We start from the raw sequence: 18,868 nt of genomic DNA, 5'->3' as shown, positions 1-18,868 counted from the left end.
ATTCATCAAATACGACCAATTAAAAAACAAATGGATTGTGGCGAGAAATGACCCGCTGCACTTTATTGGTGTTAAACAATAAAACAATACACATACATCAATAACCATTAATGAGATTCAACATGCAAAAATATAACCGTTCACCCTTTTCTGTCTGTTATTAGAACTCGAGCCATCTTATACACCATATAACACCGAAACATCCCCACCTACCGGCCTTGTGAACAAGGGCGGCTTACCCCAAAGCAGTGGCCATTTCGATGCCAGATTGTAGCCCCAAATTAAAGATGTCCATATCATCATCCGAAAGATGAACTCCCTCCCGTCTATACAGACCTGGAATTCAACCCTCCAGATCAACATGCTTGTAAGACAAGCCACCTAGCGATGGCATGAATCCTTTAATCCTGTTAATCCTTTTCCTCATTTTCTCAAAAGCCTGCATCTGAGGAGAGGACTGCCAAGAAAACCTGGGAACCATCTCCTGAAAACACCACGGTCGTATATGGGGAAGACAAGCAAAACCTGTGCAAATCCCTCTTAATCATAAACAACAAATCAAGTGTTCTCACCATACCCAAGTCATTACCTACCAGATGAACCACTAAAATAGAAGGCGGGGGCCACACTTGAAATAATTGGGACAAATGCCAGTAGAGCTCACACCAGCACAGGCCTCTCACTCCCTTCCAATAGACAGTGAAGGCTTCAGGCAACAATGACAAAGTTCCACAAGGACGAAGTTGAACAGCCCTCTTATGAGCCCAGTAAACATATGAGTGACCTACAATCCAGACACAGTGCTTAGCACCTGCAATGAGTCAAAGAAAAAGGTTAGGTCCTATATATAACTGAAAACACTTAGACTTCCATCTGCCCAAGTCCTTAATTCCCGAGGGGGAAAAACCCAACCTGGAGGCCTCTGACTCTGCACCAATCCTGAATAAATGGGAAGAGAACTTTGAAATTTGAAAGACCAAATGGTTCAGGCATCTCCGCAAAACGGCATCAAACTGATACTTAGTAAGAGGACACAAATCCGAGTGAAGCAGAAACCGCCTTGCACCTTGAGGACACACAGCAAGGACTCACCGGACGAACAAAAGAATCCCCAACAGCAGACAACGTTATCCATGCACCCTTCCCCAGCTGATCAGTCTTAGAGTGGCGCAAAAACAGCCATACCAACGAATCATCCATCACAACATTCTCGGATAACAGTCCCGAAAAGGCACGCTTGGACAACGGGACCAGCTCGGATATTCTAAAGGCCCCAAAAAACATCAGGGAAAATGCAGCACAAAACGGCAAGGCCTCATAACCAGAAAAGCAGACCACCGAAGCAACAGTACATAAGTCAGCCAAGAGCTCCATAGAAATAGGTCTACGCTCATCAGGCACAAACTTGGATTTCAGATACCCTTTCAGCATCTGTTTCACCAGGAAGAACTGTGTACAAGAAAAGAGGCCCAATAGTTTAAGGAAACTCCAGCCATTTTCTTGGACCCATGACCATAAGAGTATCCACATCGCATCAAAGACATCAAGAAGGATACAATAACCAGTTCAGTGGGGGAATTGGGCAGAAAGCCCCAACTATGCGCAAAGAAGACCCACCTCCTCCATGCTGCCAAATAATCCACCCAAGTGTGCTGAGCGACTGAATTCCTTATAGCCTTCTGCAAAAGGTTCATATCAGGTTCCACAGGTGCGATGGACAACTGAGGCAAACCTCGTCCGCCTCCGGTAGCAATTGACGAAACCTGGACATCTTAAAACGGGACAACGAATCCGCCAGAGTATTAGAAAAAACAGGGACATACCATGCCTTAAGCCAGATGTTAAATTTTAAACCAAGAAAAACAAAGTTTCGCAAAACCTGTACAACAAACACCGATTTAGAGGATAAACAATTTACTGCAAACACCACACCCTTATTATCGTTACTTACCAAAATCCGTTTGTCAGTAATTTGCATACCTCAAAGCTCCAGAGCCACCACCACTAGGAACAGTTCCAGCAGCACAATATTCTTAGTGCTTTTCTTCCGTACCCAAGACTCCAGCCAAGCCCTTCAGCACCAATGTGATTGCCATACCGCAGCGAAGCCCCTGGAACCAGCCGCATCCATTGCCAACAGAAAGTCTTGCACCGGCACAGTCAGCCTGGAAAAAGGACCTACCATTGTACATTGCCAGGAAATTCGCCCAAACCAACAGGTCTTCCTTTAAGTCCCAGGTAAGGCGTAAATCAGTTAAAGGGGACTTGTAACCCAAAGTCGCAAGATACAACTGCCTGGAAAAAATCCATCCAACTGGCATAACCTTGCAAGAAAAGGCCAGAAGCCCCAACAGAGACTGCATCTCCTTCAACAAAACCTTTTTCCAGCGAAGAAAGGCTAGAATCTGCAACTGGAGCCTCTCCAACTTCACTCATTGCAGCTGTCTCAAGAAGAATCCTGAGGAACTCCAAGGAAGTGGACGGCAAAAAAGTCTTCTTCCCCGCTAAAGGGACACCAAAGTGATCCATGAGCACACAAAATAACTGAAGCAAACGAGAACACATTGCCGACTCTGGTGAACCAATGAACAAAAAATCGTCCAAGTTGTGCACAACACCATCCCAACCAGCCTCAGAAGTGATCACCCAATGGAGAAAAGTGGAAAACATTTCAAAATAAGCACAGGACAAAGAGCAGCCCATGGGAAGGCTCTTATCAAAATAAAAACCACCGTCAAAATAAAATCGTAGGGATTGCGGCGTGCAGGCTTTTTGGAAAAATATCCCGCTGGGACAAAGAAGACCCACCCACCTTCTTAGGACATTTAAGCACAGGATGGGGGCCCGCGCAAAAAGAGCACTCATGGTGATACTTACATATGATATTCCAACGACATTGGGAGTCTTTAAGGGCAAAGCAATAACCCTTCCTAAATGCCGGAACAGGACTGCCTAGGCACAAAAGGCTTTTGTGGCAAGATCAAATTCAGCCATAACCCCACATCCTTCATACCCCACTTGAGGGCGGAATGAACCGACGGCTTCTGCCAAAAAGATAAACCATAATGATACCAACCCAGCTCTCCAATGTTCCTGTAAGCCTCAAAAACATGATCTAAATGTTGGAAGAGGCCACTACATAGATCCAAGCGTTTCTCCACCTTTACATTAGAAAATGCACAATAAGCTTGCAGCCAATTGTAAAAGGATCTAGGAATCGGCCTCCTCCTATCCTCCTCTTTACCCTCCACAAGCTTATCAGGTCTGCTAGAAAATACCTTAAAAGCGAGGAGGGATAAAATGCCCACAAAATCCCCCCTCCAAATCTTTTCTTTAAAAGACAAGGTCAGGTGAAAACCAAGGGAGAAGACCTCACAAGGCAGCACCTCCTTTATGCATACCTCAAAAACACTGGGCCTAGCTGGGAACATCACGGGCATAGGCAGAGACTCGGCAGCCCTCTTTCCGGCGGCTCCGACAGCCACGCCCTTCCAGGCTCCTGCCCTCCGGCTGATCTTCAGTAAGATGGCACCAATCTACCTCCGCCCCTCCGTCACGCCACCTCGGCCACTCCGGTGGCCGGCTCCGCGGCGCGCCGGACCCCTGGTCGCACTCGTGGGCACCCTCTGACTCTCTCCTGGCCCTGCAGGTGACACCCTGTTGCAGCCGACCAGTTCTGGCGGGTCTCGTCTTCAGCCAATACCAGGCAATAGCGCAGCCACTCCTCCCCATCGCCCCTCTCCAGGAAGCGCTGCATGAGTGATTTTTCTTTAGGCCATGGCAGATATGTCCATCCCCCAGCAAGGAGCTCTTCTGCTTGCAGACTGGCCACTGATCCCAAATGATTCAGGTGCCCCTTATATCCTGTCCCGCTGATGCTCCAGAATTTTCCATGACTCCAGATTGGATCCTTCTGGAACTCTGCTTTGCATAACTTAAAGGAACCATCACCCATAAATTCCCCACAAGTGCCAAACCTACCACTTAATACTTTAATCATATCCCAGCCTGAGAGGGGAGTGGCCACAATCCCACAAAAGTGGTCCCAAAGGTTTGTGCCCACTTTAGTCATTGGTTTCTATGCAGAGGTGCACCAGATTTTACACTCTCCAGTTTTAGTAAATAAGCCCCATAGTGTTGTAGGGCATGTCTTTTACCAGGTTTGACTAGTGATAACAAGGCTTATTTAGACTTTGGAATCTAGCAAACAGTTAGATGGCCACCTGCAGAAAGCAGACAACTCCCATGAGAATGGGAGTGATTTTCATTTGACCTATTTTTGTTCTGTTCCTCTGATCTGGTGGTTTGATTTTCTTTCTTTTTTTCTTTCTTTCTTTCTATACCTACTTGTAAAGGGTGCAGAAAAGAAGACTAGTTTCAGTCTGACCTAAAATCTCTTCTGTTGCAAGCTCATGCTATGTTTTCCTATTTAATGTTTTTTGTTTTTTTTTTCTGTAGCAAAATGGGTACATGTTCCTTTTTATAACCAAGATTGTTTTATTGCTGGATATTTTTGCATGGGAAGTGTGTTTTGAGCAGAGGAGGCTGTCATGATCAGGAGCCATGTTATGTTTAGGCTACATGCTTGTTATTTCTGTATTCACTGGGTTAAAATGGCTGCTTCTAAAGCAGGAGAGCTTTCCAGCTTCTGCAAAGCCTTGTCTTCTCTCTCCAGAAAATGTGCTGGAACTATTTAGCAGAGCAGTGCCTTTATCTGGGAAGAAAAGTCTAAGCTGGGGGAAGGGTAGAGGACAAAAAAAACTGGATGATCTGCTTCTTTGCATGGAGCTTTGAAAGTAGAAGTCATCTGCTCTTTGGGTATAAAAGGTTCTGTTATGTAATGGACTGTGCTGAAGAGCCATAGAGTGGGGTTTCATATTTTGTAATTTGAGCTACAGCAGATATCAACCTTTTTCACACAATCCAGTGCTTTGTTCAGAAAGCTCAGAGCTTGACATATTTGATCATTTGAAAGTATCCACCGCAAAGATCTACAGGAGTTAAAATAAAGACAAGCTGTAGGTTTAGATGAAACAAAGCAAATTTCAGCTAAACCTACCAAAGGATTTGTGCTACAGGCTGAAGAAAGGTGAAGTTTGCTTGCTTATACATTTTTTTTTTTTTTTTGAGACTAGGTGAATATTTTATGTGGACTTTATAATGCTTTTCCCAGCATTCACATTTAACTCTACCTTCACTAGTTTTACAGCAGTCATTGCAGCTCACATTTTAAATTACTTACAGATCAAAGGTGAAAAGTGTTATTGCAATTGTTTTTTAAATTTGTTTTATTATATCCTTTGAAAGCTGTTTTTGTGTTGTCTCCCCTGTTGCCCATAATAAGCTCAGTGGCTGCAACAGAAAAGGATACACCCTGCACATGAACGGCCCAAAAGAACAGGATGGTGCTCTCTCCCGTGGTACTAGTGGTTGCTGGCCATAATGGTTGATGACGTTGGGGTTGGTTTATGAAACGTAGAGAGAAGAAAATCTGGTGCAGCTGTGCATGGTGTCCAATCATCTCCTAACTTCAACTTGTTCAAATAAGCTTTGACAAAAAAACCTGGAAGCCGATTGGTTTCTGTGCAGAGCTGCACCATATTTTGCACTCTCCAGTTTTAGTAAACCAACCCCAATGTTTAAACAGAAGGGGAGCCCTGACTGGTAGATAGGTTTAGCACACTATGCTGCTGTATCTATATAGAGCAGCATAGTGTGATTTTTGGTAATGCTGAACTTACACTTAAAGTATAACTTTAACCAGAACTTGATAAAGAGGAACATCACAGAGCTATAACTAAGCTGGAGCATACTAACAACAAGGCAGAATGGGGGAATTCTAACTATGGGAGATTTTTATCCAGGGTTCCGAGTTGTCACACGTAACCCACAGGCATGGCAAACATATTAATCAACATTTTTCAGATCTGAATATTTTTATTTTTATCTACGGGGGCTCCTTGACTGCATAGGGAATGTTCTTGAAAAAGTGAACTTGGCTTTTAAGCTACCTTGTTCCTTGATTTGTGAACCTATACTCCAAATCTAGTTCGGCTAGCTAACAGGGATCCATTAGCATTGTTGAATGCGGCAAAGCATTCTTAAAAAATGGTACCTTTAGTGTATAATTCCAAAGCACTTCTGAGTTTCTGAGTTCTTCTAGTTTCTGGGCTACCCGTTTGTTTGTTTGTTTGTTTTTTAACTGATCACTGCTGCCTTTGATTACTAGATTACATTCATTGTCATCAGGTGACCTGATTTAGGACCAGAAATAGTTGGTGAAAGCTTGCACCTCTTCTAATATGATGGGTGCTTGCATCCACAACACAAAACTGGGAGAAAATAAATAAAAAATCAGGTTTAGGCAGAATAAAATCTGCATAATGCTTGTAAGTGCTATATCATTCACACTTAACACATGTAAAGAAGGCACTGTAGTTAGAGACACAGGGGGGCTGAAGAATTGCTAAAGGACTTGAGAATGTTCACACAACAAAATGCCCCCCCCCTAAAAAACAAAACAAAAAAACAATCACGTGAACAAAATGTCTGGTTACTTTTTTTATGTGCACATAATTGGATAGTTGAAATGAATATTAACATTTTTTGTGTGTTTTCTTAAGACTTTTAGTAAATCAGTTTTATGATCTAAGTTCTTTGATACATTTTTCTTTCAACATGTACATACACTGTATAGTAAATTTTGGGGAATCTTTGTCAGTGAGAGATATTGTACAACATTACCTATGTTTTATCATACAATAGCAATTAAGGCTGATATTTTCAAGTCTGCCTAGTTGATGTTTCTGACATTCAAGATTGTGTTCTCTTTTTTAGTCCATACTCTGTCAGCCTGTTGCATGTTAAAGACTAAATATTTCATGCTTGTTGATCTTTGAAGCCTAATATAGGGAAAGTTATTCCAGAATCACTAAATATTGGGGGTTTGGGTAAAATTTAATTACATCTGATTAGGTTGTTCCAAATGATGTAATGATCATTTGGAAATACTTTGTGGCCACTGTCACTATGTTCATGTGTGTATGTTCTAACAGGTTGATAGAAACATCTTGCTGTACTGTTTACCATTCCTGCCTATTTAACACACAGGCAATACCCTGTGTATCAATGGTGCCATATTTTTTATTTTTGGTGGATTAAGAGTATGAAATGTTGTGTTTTTGTCTTATTTCAATGTTGACTTGTAAGATTTCTGTTGATATGCAAAAAGGCAAATCCTCTTAATGGAGACAAAGTTCAGTAGCACCCAGATATTTGTTTAAATATGTGTTTTAAATAGCAATTATTCAATATCCAACTAAAAGTTTGTGTTTTTTTTTGTTCTGTCATCTTTGGTGTATTATAACCAAGTAACCACTTAACCAAACAACACTTAATAGCCCTGCAAATGTTTAATATCTTAAATGAGATAAGTTTGCAGGTTCTGTTGCACAATATAATACAAGTTTGTATGTTCTTTCTGTGTTTCAGAATTTCCTAATGTAAAAAATAACATTAGACCATGGAAGTTCTTCAGTGTGATGGTTGTGACTTCAGAGCTCAATCCTATGAAGATCTAAAGACTCACATACAAGATGTTCATACAGCATTTTTGCAGCCCACAGATGTTACTGAGGAAAGCTCTAGTCAGGCTAGATCTGTGGGTACGAATTCCACCAACCAGTCAGACGCTGTGTTTCCTCCTATGAAAGATGAATTTGTGCCTACAGAAGAAACTCATGGTGGGTTAAATATATTTTGACATTGTTTGTTTACTCTAGTGGTCACTGAGAGTCTCCATTTACTCATGTTGCCTAGTACACATCAGACCAATCATTTCTTATTCAGTATGAGAGCCGTGTCTGATCATAGAATAACTGAGAGGCTGTCTGTTTTCATGTCGGTTTTAGATTGCACTTTTTTTTTTAGAGAATATAGTTTAGAACTAATTTTCTTGTTCTTTTTTATTTCAGGTCAGACTACTCCACAAGCAACTACTGGATCATACTACAGTCAGGGCCTTGGATTCTATAGTCTACCTTCTGCAAGCAGTTCTAAGCCAACCAATAAGTTTTTTCAGTGCAAATTCTGTATTCGCTATTTTAGATCTAAATACCTTCTTGTGGAGCATACTAAAAAAGTCCATGGACCTGGAGGAGGGAACTCTGGAGGTCCTGGAAATGTAAATTATAATATTATGTTACATGATGGTTTTGGAAAAGTCTTCTCTTGTCAGTTTTGCACATACAAGTCACCAAGAAGAGCAAGAATAATTAAGCATCAGAAAATGTACCACAAGAATAGTTTAAAAGAAATGTCAGCAACTTCAGTTTCCCAAACCCCCCCTGTATCAATGCCAATGCAAGAAACGTGTAAAGAACTACCAGCTGAAGTAGTAGAACGTAGCATTCTAGAATCTATGGTAAAACCTCTAACAAAGTCCAGAGGGAACTTCTGTTGTGAATGGTGCAGCTACCAAACACCACGGCGGGAGCGTTGGTGTGATCATATGATGAAGAAGCACAGGGGAATGGTCAAAATACTATCAAGTTTAAGACAGGATGGACTAAATATATCAGATCTACAAAATAGAAGTTCTCAAATACCCAATCCTGGATCCAGTTATATGCCTCTAAACATGGCAACACATGATACATCTAATGCTAGTATGTCTGCTTATAGAAATCCTATGAGTAATCTTCCAGGTGGCAATCCATCAAAATATCAGTCAATGCCATATGTTCCAGTGAAACAACCAAAACTGACTGCAAATCCTGTCCTTTTGAATATGTCAGAAAGGTCACCCTATGGAATGTCAGAAAGATCCAGTTCCATGATAGATATGGATGAGAACAGTTTTTTAAATGATTCAAGCTCAGATGATGACTATATTGACATTGATGGGGAAAATGGTTTAGGTTCAATGGAACTTGGAATATCTGGAGAACCACTGTTGGGATCTGAGAACAACAAACTGCTGGAGACAAAGGGAATTCCTTTTAGAAGGTTTATGAACAGATTTCAATGTCCATTTTGCCCATTTCTCACAATGCATCGACGAAGTATCTCTCGTCATATTGAAAATATCCACTTGTCTGGAAAAACCCCTGTTTACAAGTGTGATGAATGTCCCTTTTCTTGCAAAAGTCCCCTCAAGCTTGGTGTACACAAGCAGTGCCATGGTGGCACATCATCAGAGTGGGATCCCATGAATTCACTTAGTGAAAGCATGTCTTCATCATTAAATGAAACATATGAGAGTAACAGTATAAATGGCAAAAAACCTGGAAGCATAGCAGACTCTCCTCTCCAGAACCCATACAAATGCACTATGTGCAATTATTCTACAACAACTCTAAAAGGTTTGCGTGTTCACCAACAACATAAACATTCATTTTGTGACAACTTGCCAAATAGTAGTGGTAATCTGGTACATCAATTGCAAGGTGATGAAACAGATATGAACGACTCTAACACAGTAAGAAAGAGTCAAACATCTATTTTAGGATTATCTTCCAAAAATAATTTTGTAGCCAAGACATCTCGGAAAGGATCTAGTGAGTTTCCTTTGGACTTGTCACCTGTGAAGAAAAGAACTAGAATTGATGAAATTGCAAGCAATCTTCAGAGCAAGATCAACCAAAGCAAACATAAGGAGGATGCAGTCATTAATGTGGAAGACGATGAAGATGATGAGGAGAATGAAGTTGAAATAGAAGTAGAATTGGACAAAGAGGAGGATCCATCAGAACAGATGGAGTCAGCAGATCAATATCCTATTCAACAGTTGTGGAATAGAGATCTTGGAATGTCCCCAAAGAACACAAACTTCAGAAACATTCAGAATAATTATTCTGGAGGCAATAGTGCAGAAATTGAGTTGACTTTATCAGATGATGAAGAGGACTACTATTACCAGTCTGCTAGCATGAAAGACCAAGAACACAATTCTATTGTTTTAAACCAGTCCAGTCTCTATGAGAGTGACCAACTGGGTGAAAATTTGGAATTCAGTGATGAATCTGGAAGGTTATATTACTGCAAACACTGTGATTTCAGCAACAAATCTGCTCGAAGTGTTAGTACTCATTATCAACGCATGCATCCCTACATAAAGTTCAGTTTTAGGTATATCTTGGATCCTAATGATCACAGTGCTGTATACAGATGTCTTGAATGCTATATTGACTATAACAATTTTGAGGACTTGCAACAGCACTATACAGAGCACCATCCTGAAGCAATGAATGTTCTCAATTTTGACCAGTCAGATCTGATTTATAAATGCCGGTTTTGTTCATACACAAGCCCTAATGTTCGGAGCTTGATGCCACACTACCAAAGAATGCACCCAACTGTAAAAATCAATAATGCTATGATATTTTCCAGTTATGTTGTTGACCAATCAGAAGACCTTAACTCTGAGTCACAAACGTTAAGAGAAATCTTAAATTCTGCTCCAAAAAACATGTTGACATCCACCCCATCAAGTCATGGAAATAGCTCTACAACATCCTTTGCTAAAAATACCACAAAGTCATTTGCTACAGAAAATGACAGCCAGAAGAGTTCTTCTGTTAACAATGTTGTAGTTTATGACTGTGACATTTGTGGATTTGCAAGTCCAAACATGCATTCTGTTTTAGTTCACTGCCAGAAGAAGCATCCTGATGAGAAGGCATCTTACTTCAGGATTCAAAAAACAATGCGGGTCGTTCCTGTGGATAGTGGAACAGCCATTTCTCAGTTGGCATTCGATGGAGGTGCTTCTGTTACTCCTAGTATTACCAATGTGGCTTCCCCCCCAGAAGTAAATGTTGAGCTATATTATTGCAAGCATTGTTCATATAGCAACCGCTCTGTTGTTGGAGTATTGGTACATTATCAAAAGAGGCATCCTGAAATTAAAGTAACTGCTAAGTATATTAGACAGGCACCACCAACGTCTGAGTCACTGAGAAATGTAGATGGCCAACAAAACACACCAGGAAAGCTGCCACCTGTTCCACCTCATACCACAAAAAAAAGGAGCCAGCCGAAAGATAATGAGATGTTTTTCTGTCAGCATTGTGACTATGGAAATCAAACAGTCAAAGGAGTTCTTATACATTATCAAAAGAAGCACAAAGACTACAAGGTAAATGCAGATACTGTTAGGCAGCATACAGCTGCAATAAGGAGTCTTTGTGAACAAGGCCAAAAGAAAGCTACTAGTACACATAATTTACCTTCCGTTACAGAGTCTGAAAAGACAAAACTTAGAAGTCTCAAATGTAGGCAGTGTTCATTTTCAACACCATATGTTTATGCCCTGAGAAAACATATGAAAAAAGATCATCCTCATCTCAAGGCTACTGTGACTTCAATTTTGAAGTGGGCTTTCTTAGATGGATTTATTGAAGCAGGTTATCACTGTGAATGGTGCATTTATTCTCATCCAGAGCCAAGCGGTCTTCTTGAACATTACCAAAGGAGGCATCCCGAGCACTATGTGGATTATACTTATATGGCAACAAAGTTGTGTGCAGGACCTGATTCTGCACATGCACAAGTAACACCTGAAACCAAGTCGTACAATTGCAGAGACTGTAACTTTGAAGCTCCTTCTATATGGGATATCACTAATCATTATCAATCTTTCCATCCATGGGCACTGAAAGGAGATGAATCTGTACTTCTTGACATCATAAAGGAGAAAGGAGCTGTACAAAGGTCACATTTAGAAGAAATTTCATTGCAGACTGAGTTTATCCATAAAGATTCCATAAACTTAGAGCCATTTTTTGAGAGTGCAGATGACTCCAGTATATTGCAAGAAAAATCTGCACAGCTGTCCTCTTCTCAGTCTTCTTCACCATATCAGTGCACAGTCTGCCAATCTGAATACAACAATTTACATGGCCTTCTAACACACTATGGTAAGAAGCATCCTGGCATGAAGGTTAAAGCTGCTGATTTTGCACAGGATGTAGACATAAACCCAGGAGCAGTGTATAAATGTAGACATTGCCCATACATTAACACACGTATTCATGGTGTTCTTACCCACTACCAAAAACGTCATCCTTTGATAAAGGTCACAGCTGAAGATTTTGTGCATGATGTAGAACCACCTAATGAATCAACTCAAAATGAAAGTGAAGAAAATAATAAAATATTTAAACAAGGATATGGTGCCTACAGATGTAAATTATGCCCCTACACCCATGGTACACTAGAAAAACTGAAAATTCATTATGAAAAATATCATCATCAAGCAGAACCTAACATGCTCTCTAAAACATCAGAGACAGAAGCTTCTATTGCCTACACAGATATTCAGTCTGATCACATACCTCCTCATACAGTAGTTACTCTGGAACCAGGGGAAGTTACTGGACTTGCAGGCTTCAGACCACGCAAGAACATTAACCCACACACTGTCTTCAGATGTCAGCTGTGCAAATATTTCTGCTCTACCAGAAAAGGGATCGCAAGGCACTATCGTATCAAACATAATAATGTACGAGCTCAACCAGAAGGCAAAAATAATCTGTTCAACTGTGCACTTTGTTCCTATACTAATCCAATTCGAAAAGGGCTTGCTGCACATTACCAGAAACGACATGACATAGATGCATACTATACACATTGTCTAGCAGCATCTAGAACTGTAAATGATAAACAAAACAAAGTTGTCATTTCTACTCCTCATAATGAAGATTCTTCTGAAATGAATGATGATTTGAAAAAGGCCATTGAGAGGAAAAAATGTTCTCTTTGTGCATTTCAGTCTTATAGCAAAAAAGGGATTGTATCACATTATATAAAAAGGCATCCTGGGGTTTTTCCTAAAAAACAGCATGCTAGTAAGCTTGGTAGTTTTTTTACACTTGTGTATGGTGAAGAAAATGAGAGCCAAATCTGTTTGGAAGAAAAACCTGAAATGGATGCACCATCGGAGGACTCAGAACCCCAAGAACCAGAATTACTTCCATTTAGATGTATCAAATGCTTTAAGTTGTCATTTAGTACAGCTGATCTTCTCTGCATGCACTACACAGACCATCACAGCAAAGACATAAAGAGGGACTTCTCCATCTTGGGTACCACAGGTACCCGTTCTTATACAACCATGTATCAGTGCAAACACTGCAATGTCAAATTAAGCAGCGTCGCTGAGCTAACCTTCCATCTAAACATACACATTGAAGACTTCCAAAAACGTGCCAAACGGCAAGAGAGGAGGAAGCAGCTGTTACAAAAGCAAAAAACTGCTGAAAGTTCAGTTCCAGATGGCAAGCAAGAAAAGGTAAGATACTGCTTAATTTTAATGCTATTTAAATATATTGTCGTCTTATATATTGTAAGTATTCTATTCTGAGCCTTTCACAGAATAAAATACCAACATCTGTACTTCCAGATTGCTAAAAAACATAATTGAATACTCTTACTGTATATTTAATGTTAGTACATGTATTAGCCTTACCCCCAGCCTCATACTGCAGGTGAGGATGTCAGTATCTTTCTAGTGAGATGCAGAAGAATGCTGAGCTCTTGTATCTGAAATCTTGTAATAAGATGCTCCAGCACAGCGCAGGAGCGTTTTCTTGGCATTCCTGGGCATTATGCTAGGAAGATGGTATCACCCTGATATGGGTGCTGCGAACAAAAACTGAAAGTTGGGCATGTACATCTAATAACTAACATTTTCCTTACAGTTTTTTTTGTTTACTTTAATGCTGGTTGCTATTTATGATGAGGGAGGTGGCTCTGATACATGAAAGGCACCTTGCAGTTTTTATAGCAAGGTCCAGTTTAAAATACAGTCTTGACAATATTACAAACCCAGTTAACACAGTGGAACCTCATTTATCAGTTTCTGAATTGGGAAAAACATTTTAATTTTCTAACCAGAATTGAATTAACCACTTCCCGACCGGGTGTTGTATATAAACGGCCGGACTGTGGCACTGCAGGGTCGGGTGGCCATTTATAAACGGCCTCCCCTCACCCTGCTTGTGCACGCTCCCCTCAGGACACAGTGAAACACCGATCGTCGGACGGGACCTCTGTACGAGGTCCCGATCATGTGATCACTGATTGGCCAATCAGTGATCACATGCAAAGTAGTAAGCAAGATGTCACTTCTGACATCATTGCTTAGTACATGTGAAATTTGTGAATGATCACAGAGGTCACATGGTACAAGGCTATTCACAACAGCCTTGTACCATGTGACAAGCTGTGACCAATCACAGCTCACTCAGTATGGCAAGAATGCAGACAGAGAGAAAGAGAAATTATTGCTTTTACATCCTATATGGGTGTAAAAGCAATCGGTGTAAAAAAAAAAAAAAAAATCTTCATCACCCCCCAAAAGTAGTACAGTGTCACCACTGTACTGCTAGGGTGACAGTATGTAAAAAAAAAATGTTTAAAAATTATAATTTTTGGTTATAAACTAATTTGGCTTATTGTTTTTTTACTTAAAAGATAACAGAATACGTTTTGGCCAAGATTTATGATGGAATATTATTTATTTGCAAAATTTTATAAGAAAAACACTTTTTTCAAAATTTTTGGACAGTTTAATTGCCCTGGTCGGGAAGGGGGTAAAAGTCTCCAGACTGGAAGTGGTTAATGAAAAGGAGTATCTGATCAGTTGTTATGGAAAATACAGTATGTTCTTTCAGATAAATGCCGACTCATATTTGTTACACTTGCTAAGTTATATTAAGCCTGATTGAAGCTTATTGAGATTGCACTGCACTTGTGCAGCATATGTGGTTAAGGTACACCATGCTGCAAGTATTTGGGTATTTTAGCGGCTTTAAATATGACATCGATAACAATGTTTCCTGGAAAGAAGAAACATATGCTTACCTCTCCCACTGGAAACATCATTGAATGTTTCTTTAGTCCAGTGAAGTATCTGCCGAAATCTATACTTCTGTGGGTGGTGATTTTCTGTGTTCACTGCTGTACTCAGTAGTGCTGCACCAAAATGAAAATTGTGGTGCCGAAAACAAAAATTCAAAATGCACTTGGACGAAAACCTAAATGCACAGTTTTTAAAAATGAATATATATTTTTTGGAAAAAAAATACACTTTGATTAAAAAAAACAATATATACCCCAATTTTTTTGTAAAATATGAAAGAGGATGTTACGGCAAGCAAATAGATACCAAACATGTCACGCTTTAAAATTGTGCACGCCCGTGGAATGGCGTGAAACTGCGGCACTTAAAAATCTTCATGGGTGATGTTTTAAAAATTTCTACAGGTTAGCAGTGTAAAGTTACAGAGGAGGTCTAATGTGAGAATTATTGCTCTTGCTCTGACGTTTGTGGTGATACTTCATGTGTGGTTTGAACACCATTTTATATATGTGGGTATGGCCTATGTATGCGTTCACCACTATGTGCGAGGACAGGGGCACTTTAAACTTTTTTTTTTGTATTATTTATTTATTTATTTTTTTGCACTGTTCCTTTTAAAAAAAAAATTAATCACTTTTATTCTTATCACAAGAATTGCATGCATCCCTTGTGATAGCAATAATTAGCGACAGGGCCTCTTTATGGAGAGATGTAGGGTCAATAAGACCCCATTTCTCTCCTCTGCAATGTAAAGTATTGGATCAAAAAAAAGCATCGATCTAGTGTTTTAAAAAAAAAATTGGCTGGAATGGGAAGTGACATCACTTAGTCCTCCAAGGGCATACAGATGTGTGGCGGCCATCTTTCCTTCACTCATCTCTATGCCCAGCGGCGGGATCGACTGTTTCTCAGGTAAGGCTTAACTACCGAGTGGCGGCTGGTGGCGACAGCGGCCGGCGGGTTGGCGGCAGCAACAGCGGGCAGTGGTGAAGGGCGGGCTTTTTTCGCCACCTGTATCTGTGCTTTTTTTAATTTCGTCCGACGGCCAAAAGGGATGATTTCGGCCGAAAAGTTTCGGCCACTGAAATTTCGGTGCATCCCTAGTACTCAGTAGTTTCTCTGCCAATCTTCATATCATTACAAGGCACAGTAGCCTTGTAGGTGTCAGCAAGAGAGACCACTGAGCTCAGCAACGGTGTCAATTTCTACAAATACTTAGGCAGACAATTTAGAGGTTAGCAAGGTGGACATTGGCAGAGGTAGGTATTTACTTCTTAGCAGGGATCTGTTATTGGAATTAATTATTACAATTGTTATATTAACCGCTTAACAACCACCCTATAGCAGATATACTGCTACAGGGCGGAACGTGTGCGCAAAATCACGTGTATATATACATGATTTTGCATTTCCAGGTGGAGGGGGGTGCGCGAGCCCTACCCGTGCCACAGATATCAATCACTGGGTCCCAGACGGTGATTACCGAGCATCTCCGATTGGGAGGAAGATTGTTTTGTTTACAAACAATCTTCCTTCCTGTCAGCTCAAGCACACTGCTCGGGATAACTGTGCACAGTACAGTCATCCCGATCAGTGTGCTTACAGTGAAGAACACACCCCTCACCCCCTAGTAAAAAACACACAGCACACAGTTAACCTTTTGATCGCCCCTCAGATTAACCCCTTCCTGCCCAGTGCCATTAGTACAGTGTCAGTGCTTTTTTTTTTTTTTTCTTTTCAGCACTGATCACTGTACTGGTTTCACTGGAGAGGTCAGTGACACCAAGTTAGTTCCTCCCCAATTTCAGAATGTCCGCCGCAGTCCCACTAAGTCACTGATCGCTACCATTACTAATAGAAAAAAAAAATCCCATTATATATACCGCCATTTGTAAACGCTATAACGTTCACATAAACCAATTAATTTACATGTATTGGGATTTTTTTTTTTAGCAAAGACATGTCGCAGAATACATTTTGGCCAAATTTATGACGAAATTTGATTTTTTTCAATTTTTTCCTGGACATGTTTAATAGCAAAAAGTACAAAATATTGTGTTTTTTTTCTCAAAATTGTCAGTCTTTTTGCTTATAGCGCAAAAAATAAAAACTGCCCAGGCGATCAAATATCACCAAATGAAAGCTCAATTCGTGGGGAAAAAAAAGGATGTAAATTTCATTTGAGTGCAGGGTTGCATGAGCGCGCAATTGTCAGTTAAAGTAACACAGTGCCATAACGCAGAAAAATGGCCTGGTCACGAAGAGGGTAAATCCTCAGGAGAGCAAGTGGTTAAAGTGACATTCCAGGCTCCACCTATCTAATGTTAAAAATGCCCACTCCTCCCTCCTTACACCTATTCTGACTAACCTGCGTAAGAAAGATCTGCATATGTAACGCGTTTCAAGCTGTTGTGGTCCATTTACATGATCTCCCCCGCGTTAGCCAGCTTTGCTGCAGAGGGAAGTTGAGAGTGCTCCAACAATGTTTAGTAAAGCCTAGAGAGGTGGCATCACTCATGGGTTTACTATGGCCCATCCATTGTTGGCGCTCCCTCCTCTCCCCTGAAGCCACGCTGGCAGACACACGGGAGTGAGATCACGTGACTGGACTGGGGAGAGGTAAAAATAGGTAAGTATACAGAACTTTCTTACATAAGTTAGTCAGAATAGGTGTTAGGAGGGGGGAGAGTGCATTTTTACGATTAGATAGGTGGAGCCTGGAGTTCAACTTTAATGATAGTTGCTTTTACTGCACGTTTATGGGTAAGTTGCAATAAGTAGACGTGGTGTACTAGCACTGATTGCATCGATTGATCACACATCAGAGAGTACCAGTGTACATTTATAATGCCTGTTGAAGTGTGTTTTTATTTGCAGGTATTTTTTTTTCCTTTCCATAGTTCATGGATAAGCAAATAAATACCTTATTATTATGTAAAAAAAAAAAAATCTGTGAATACATGATTCGTACCCTTTTATTAAATTAACTGTTGTGCCTTTAGACTGCAACATGTACAGTTTTTTGCAATATGCACAGTGCTGTGAACTGACTATGATAGGTACCAACCGTCTGAATGGGCCCTACATTTTCTAACGTACAGGTGAAGCTCGAAAAATTAGAATATCGTGCAAAAGTTAATTCATTTCAGTAATGCAACTTAAAAGGTGAAACTAATATATGAGATTCATTACATGCAAAGCAAGATAGTTCAAGCCGTGATTTGTCATAATTGTGATGATTATGGCTTACAGCTCATGAAAACCCCAAATCCACAATCTCAGAAAATTAGAATATTACATGCAATCAATAAAACAAGAATTGTACATAGAACAATATCGGACTTCTGAAAAGTATAAGCATGCATATGTACTCAGTACTTGGTTTGGGCCCCTTTTGCAGCAATTACTGCCTCAATGCGGCATGGCATGGAAGCTATCAGCCTGTGGCACTGCTGAGGTGTTATAGAAGACCAGGATCTTCCATAACACCTTCAACTCTTCTGCATTGTTCGGTCTCATGTCTCTCATCTTTCTCTTGGCAATGCCCCATAGATTCTCTATGGGATTCAGGTCAGGCGAGTTTGCTGGCCAGTCAAGCACAGTAATCCCACGGTCATTGAACCAGGTTTTGGTGCTTTTGGCAGTGTGGGCAGATGCCAAGTCCTGCTGGAAAATGAAGTCAGCATCCCCATAAAGCTCGTCTGCAGAAGGAAGCATGAAGTGTTCCAAAATCTCCTGGTAGACGGCTGCGTTGACCCTGGACTTAATGAAGCACAGTGGATTAACACCAGCAGATGACTTGGCTCCCCAAATCAATACAGACTGTGGAAACTTCACACTGGACTTCAAGCATCTTGCAGTGTGTGCCTCTCCATTCTTCCTCCATACTCTGGGTCCTTGGTTTCCAAATACAAAAAGATGCAAAAGTTGCTCTCATCAGAAAAGAGGACTTTGGACCACTGAGCAACAGACCAGGTCTGTTTTTCTTTAGCCCAGGTAAGACAC

The 18,868-nt window shown here is 40.6% G+C and overlaps 1 protein-coding gene and 1 pseudogene across 2 annotated transcripts in view; one reads left to right on the top strand and one right to left on the bottom strand.

Moving 5' to 3' along the window:
• ZNF462 (zinc finger protein 462) overlaps positions 1-18,868 on the top strand; it is a 103,631-nt gene that overhangs the window by 45,237 nt on the left and 39,526 nt on the right. For both annotated transcript variants that reach the window (XM_089682609.1, XM_089682607.1), the window contains exons 2-3: positions 7,492-7,742; positions 7,974-13,291. In XM_089682609.1, coding sequence (XP_089538735.1) covers positions 7,523-7,742; positions 7,974-13,291 — 5,538 coding nt within the window. In that variant the 5' untranslated portion in view covers positions 7,492-7,522. The remainder of the gene's footprint in view (positions 1-7,491; positions 7,743-7,973; positions 13,292-18,868) is intronic.
• Positions 822-2,565, bottom strand: LOC149458176 (uncharacterized; annotated as a pseudogene).

This window comes from Staurois parvus, unplaced genomic scaffold (genome assembly GCF_062004578.1).
Source record: "Staurois parvus isolate SC_StPar_1 unplaced genomic scaffold, SC_StPar_1.0 ptg000292l, whole genome shotgun sequence".
Lineage (NCBI taxonomy): Eukaryota > Metazoa > Chordata > Amphibia > Anura > Ranidae > Staurois > Staurois parvus.
This window is presented reverse-complemented; position numbering and strand designations above follow the sequence as displayed.